At 48.6% G+C, this 5,915-nt stretch overlaps 1 protein-coding gene across 1 annotated transcript in view; it reads left to right on the forward strand.

Annotated features, from left to right (window-relative positions):
- LOC123961521 (carbohydrate sulfotransferase 8-like) overlaps nt 1-3,398 on the forward strand; it is a 55,567-nt gene extending 52,169 nt beyond the window's left edge. The window contains exons 6-7 of the mRNA XM_046036991.1: nt 56-163; nt 979-3,398. Of these exons, the coding sequence (XP_045892947.1) occupies nt 56-163; nt 979-2,007 (1,137 nt within the window). The 3' untranslated portion in view covers nt 2,008-3,398. The remainder of the gene's footprint in view (nt 1-55; nt 164-978) is intronic.
- The last annotated feature ends 2,517 nt before the right edge of the window (nt 3,399-5,915 follow it).

Consider the following 5,915-nt stretch of genomic DNA (forward strand, 5'->3'; position numbering starts at 1 on the left):
TTCTTTTTGAAATAGCTGCTGTCATGAAGCTCCGGAGGTCGTGATTGGTCTGAAGGTCGCGCTGGCTGCGGATCAGCTGTCAGGAAGGTCTCATGCGTTCTTGTCTTTGTGTTTCTCTGCAGGTGTGAATGTGCTGGCGGCTCCCAGGTGGCCCGTGGAGAAGGTGAGCCAAGCTGCAGCTCTGCCAGAACAAACTGCCCTGTTATTACCCAGCTGTCCTCCACTGCTGGAGACAGGGGGGCAGCTCCACCTGCTGGACGCTTACAGCACTGCAACACAAAGTCCATATCACCAAACCAGTGAAGTGCAGGTTAATGAACATGTATTTATAAATGAACAGGAAGAGTAGGCATGGAGACACATGCAGCCCGTGCTCAGCAGGACTTGTTTATGTGGGTCCCTGTTGGTATTTGATCTAAGACGATCTGGTCATGTTAACTCGCCACGGTGTTACAGGTGAGTTCCTGCACAGCTGAGGGAAACCTGTCTGCAGGAGGCTTCTGAGTCCCGACCGACAGACTCACAGAGGTCTGAAGATGGTTTACAGCAGATAGTCTGAGAGACACCAACACATTATTATTTTGGTCTGTCCATAAAACACAGTGTGTGTGTGGAACAGAAAAATAGTTACACACACAGATTAATAAAGTTGTGCTGAACAAAGGAAGCATGGAGATGAAAAGTTTAAAATAAATAAAACACAAACACACAAACAAGAGTTAGTCCCAAATATCTCTTCACACACATCACCTGCACAGAACCGGCAAGAAACAAATAAAAGAACGACGATAAAATGGACTCATCAGTAAAGCAAACATCTGTGACAGGAACATTAAATATAGAAGCAAGCTAAGGTACAAAAAAACTAATGACAATTTACATATAAATACAGAAAACACCTGTAATAAGATAAAGTACTTCATGTACACAGTGTATTTTCCTTGTGGACTCAGCCTCTCTCTCTCTCTCCGTGTCCAGGATCTGCAGGCCGAAGACGCCGCTGCTGACACGGACTTTAAGGTCTCGTCTGATTCGTCTCCGTTGATGCTCGAAGACTCTGCGGTCAGCTCCACGCAGCCGGTCACCAAACGCCACAGGAAGCTGCTTCTGAAGAGGAACTTTGCAGCTTCCAGCGCTCCTGTTGGCGGAGAAGACGAACTGCGACCGCTGCAGCGGCTGGCGAGGACGCAGGAGTCCCGGCGCCGCCTGCTGGCCGACGTCTGTGCCAAATACCAGCCGGGCGTCACCCAGCAGCGCGTCTCTCGGCGGCAGGTGTCGCGGGTTTACGTGGAGGACCGGTCCAGGCTGCTGTACTGCGAGGTGCCCAAAGCCGGCTGCTCGAACTGGAAGCGGGTGCTGATGGTGTTGGGCGGCAGCGCCACCTCCACACGAGAAATTCCCCACGACGCGGCTCATTACGCCAACCAGCTGCGGCGGCTGGAGAGCTACAACCACGCCGGCATCGCCGAGAGACTCCGCTCCTACACCAAAGTGCTGTTCGTCAGGGAGCCCTTTGAGCGCCTGGTGTCGGCGTTTCGGGACAAGTTTGAGAGTCCGAACTCGTACTACCACCCTGTGTTCGGACGCCCGATCATCTCCAGGTACCGCGCCAATGCCACGCGCGCCGCCCTGAGGACCGGCGCCGGCGTCACCTTCAGGGAGTTCATCCAGTACCTGCTGGACGTGCGGCGGCCCGTGGGGATGGACATCCACTGGGAGCCGGTCAGCCAGCTGTGCAACCCCTGCCTGCTCAGGTACAACTTCATCGGGAAGTTTGAGAGCCTGGAGGAAGAGGCCAACTTCCTGCTGCAGAGCGTGGGCGCGCCAGGGAACCTCACCTTCCCCGACTTCAAAGACAGAAACCCCCTCGCGGAGAGGACGTCCTCCTCCATCACCCAGAGGTACTTTGCACAGCTGAACTCCACAGAGAGGCAGAAGGCCTTCGACTTCTACTACATGGATTACCTGATGTTTAACTACCCCAAACCCTTCAAAGACCTGCACTGAGCCGGGCGCCACGGGATGTTACGGCGCCACGGGACCGAGTGATCCAACAGTGAGGCCGTGGCCCATAATGCACTGCTTGAACCTTTAGACCTGTTCTAACAGCTGAGTCCTGGGTGTTGGCTTGTTTACCCACAATGCAGCAGGAGTGACAGGAACAATAAGTGTTAATATGGTGCACATCACTGAACCACTGACGAGTCGCTGTGGACTTTAAATCAGAACTGTAGTCGTGTTCAGCGGCTTTAATCTGACTGGTTCAGTCCGTCGTCAGCAGACTCAACACCTGAACGCCAGCTCTGAGCCACACCGGAACACCTGACCCGACCCGTCAGAATCTCTTTGTTCCTGCGTCGTTCTTTACAGAGAACCTAATTTATCAGCTTCTTTTCACATCTCTGAAATTACTGCGGTGACGGACAGGTGTACTCCAGGACATCACGGGTGCCCAGTGTGGAAATAACGCGCTGCCTCAGATCATCAGACCCAGTGAAGAAACTGCGAGTCATTAAAACGACAAAGTAGTGAATTAAGACTTTACGGAGAAGTTCAGGTGCAGCAGAGAGCTGACAGGTTTCATTTAATTAAATACCGGTGAAATCAGAAAGTAAAGCAGCCCGACGCAGAAAAACACAACACCAGTAAACGTGGGAGAGACGTCACTGAAGATTAATAACGGCAACAAGATTAATGATAGTGATACTTGTTATTGGCCCATAAATAAAAAAGGTCTGAAGTACAATATATGCAAAACTTAAAGTATACACTGTTAGGATAAACTCGTTGCCGAGTGAGGGATCATTTCGCTCGCCGTCTGAATGCCGCTGAGGCTGCAGGTCGTCTCCTCGCGTGGACAGCAGCTGGTCTGCAGGTGTTCGTCTGTGTGTCGCTCAGAGCCGCCAGAGAGACAGTCAGGATGATTGACAGCTATCGAACGGCAGGAGGTCGTTGCTGACTGCAGAAAGCTTCACCTGCGGCGGCGGCGGTGGTGGAGGACAGTTGTTATTTGCCAAACAAACTTTATCTTTCTGCCTTTTCTTCTGTTGTAGCCTTCAGTTCACGTCACCACACAGAAGCAACTTAACGCTGCTTAAACGACTTCTGTGAAGTTCATCTTGAAAGAGTTCCTCTGAGACGGCGTCCACGTCCGGCCGTCTGATAAACAACAACAATACTAACAAACAACGCCAGCCGCCTGAAACACCAGCTCAGTTTTATTCTGAAGGGCGGCTGAAACAAAGAGCAACAACACGTGTGAAGACGAATCGTGCTCGTCTCTGCAGGTCTGACGTCAGGACAGACGACCTGAAGCCTTAACACTGCCATTTCACCTGATGCATTACGTCGGCTGTTTTAAACGTTGCTCAGCAAATAAATGTGTGAGACTCTTGTTAGAAATGTGGTCGTCTGATTTATTCCACCGCCGTGGAAAACAGCAGGACGAGTCTCTGTCCTGTCAGAAACATCGTCGGGTGTGTTGTGTATTGTTTAAATGTTATAGAGTCTGATTCTACTTAGAGACGTTGCTACTGTTAGCGTTAGCTGGATCTGGGGCCTCACTGTAGCTGGGAGGGCAAACTCTTCGTCATGTTGGAGCTGCTTCCTCCCTCGCACCAAACCTCCTGACTGCAGCTGCTGCAGTTTTTTAGTGAAGCTAAGCCAAACTTTGGAGCATTTGCTGCGGTCCGCCACGGTCCAGGACCGGAACCAGAAGGACTCTCTTCTTCATGCTTTGTTGACGTAACACATGAGGTGACGTTCGGTCGGCGTAGCGGCTCCTGGCAGATAAGAGACACTTTAACGGACTGAAATCACTGCAGTTCAGTCAGGAGCTGAGATATGCAGGAAGTTAGGATCCGAGAAGCAGAATCCAAACGCACAGATCTTAACGAGACCCTACGTCTTAACGAGTCCCCACGTCTGAACGGGTCCTCGGTTCTTAACGAGTCCAGGGGTCTTAACGAGTCCCCACGTCTGAACGAGTCCAGGGGTCTTAACGAGTCCCCACGTCTGAACGAGTCCAGGGGTCTTAACGAGTCCCCACGTCTGAACGAGTCCAGGGGTCTTAACGAGTCCCCACGTCTGAACGAGTCCAGGGGTCTTAACGTCCCCACGGTTCTTAACGATTCCACGGTTCTTAACGCGACCATGGTTCTTTACAAGTCCAGGGGTCTTAATGAGTCCCCACGTCATAACGAGACCCCACGTCTTAACGAGACACGTCTGAACGAGTCCTCGGTTCTTAACGAGTCCTTGGTTCTTAACGAGTCCTCGGGTCTTAACGTTTTCTGGGTTTTTAACGAACAACATAACAAGTCCCCACATCTTAACGAGACCCCACGTCTTAACGAGTCCACAGGACTTAACGATTCCAGGGGTCTTGAGAAGTCCACAGGTCTTAATGAGTCCCCACGGGACTTAACGATTCCAGGGGTCTTAATGAGTCCACAGGTCTTAATGAGTCTACACTTCTTAACGAGACCCCACATCTTAACAAGTCCTCGGTTCTTAACGAGTCCATACGTCTGAACGAGTCCTCGGTTCTTAACGAGTCCAGGGGTCTTAACGAGTCCTCGGGTCTTAATGTTTTCAAGGTTCTTAACGATTCCACGGTTCTTAACGCGACCATGGTTCTTTACAAGTCCAGGGGTCTTAATGACTCCACGGGACTTAACGATTCCACAGTTATTAACGAGTTCAAGAGCACACAGTTCTGGACGAGTCCACGGTTCTTGGTAACTTGATTCCCGACCCTACTCATCAGTGTTGTTAACGTCCTGAAACCTCCAAACGGACAGTAAGCTGCTGTTCATCAGTTCTTTGTTTGCGCATGATAATTGTTAGTCAGTCAACCGAGTTTTCCATTACAGAATAACACATTTAAATGTAATGTAATGATTTACTTTGTTTCTGTATAAACACTAAACAAGAAGAAGAATCAGAACAACCACAAAATATTCAGTTAATCAGAGACGTGTGACATCGTCAGAAGCTCAAATTAAATTCAGTTCTATTAGAATGCTGGAACTTTTCTGTTTGCAGGTAACAGGAGTTTGGACCCGGAACAGGTTGGTTAGATTTATTACAGAGACTCAACAGGTGATGTTGAGAGTCCAACAGAGAGATAATCCACAAGTGAGATGTAGTGCAGGAGAAACACTTGGAACACCAGAGACAGCGAAGCAATGAACTGGCGCTGAGTGAACAGATCACACCACTTAAAGGTGAACCTAATGACACCCAGGTCAAATAATCAAGGAAGGAAAACCTGAACAGTCGCGGACAAAGGACAGAGACAGCAAAACAGCTTAGTCCTAATTCAATCCTGCTGGAGACGGGAAGACAGTAAAGTGAATGGAGAACGTGATGTGGTCCTACTTTCACACTCTCATCAGGATATCTGCAGCTGTTCTGAACATTTTGGAAGCACGTTAAGGAGCTGCACGATGTACCTCAAACTGTCCGGACCACAAAGCACAAAATATAATAAGACAATCAGAATACTCCGTTAATAAAGTGTTTCCAGAATACATTTGTATGTTCATGGTGGTGAAATAGATGAAACTCAGTAAGAATCAATGAAAGGTTTAAATCTTTGGCGGAGGGAATCCAATGCAACATGATAAAAAAACAGGTTTTAACTTTATTAATAAAATAGTTAAAAATACCAGAAGACCTAAAGCATTTTGCTGCACAAACTACAGTTCAGTTCAAAACGTTCCTCATTCTCTGAATCGATTTCTTCTATAAAAAAGATAAAAACTATGTTTTCTTCTGTGAAATGAACATTTGTTAAAAACGGCATCAAGAACGACGATGCGATCTTCAGGTGAGTCAGTTCATTTTCAAACCGAGATAAAACGTATCTATTTTTGTACAAGGTGTCTTTATTACTCCAGATAACGAAGAAG

The sequence above is a fragment of the Micropterus dolomieu genome, linkage group LG22 (assembly GCF_021292245.1).
Source record: "Micropterus dolomieu isolate WLL.071019.BEF.003 ecotype Adirondacks linkage group LG22, ASM2129224v1, whole genome shotgun sequence".
In the NCBI taxonomy this organism is placed as follows: Eukaryota; Metazoa; Chordata; class Actinopteri; order Centrarchiformes; family Centrarchidae; genus Micropterus; species Micropterus dolomieu.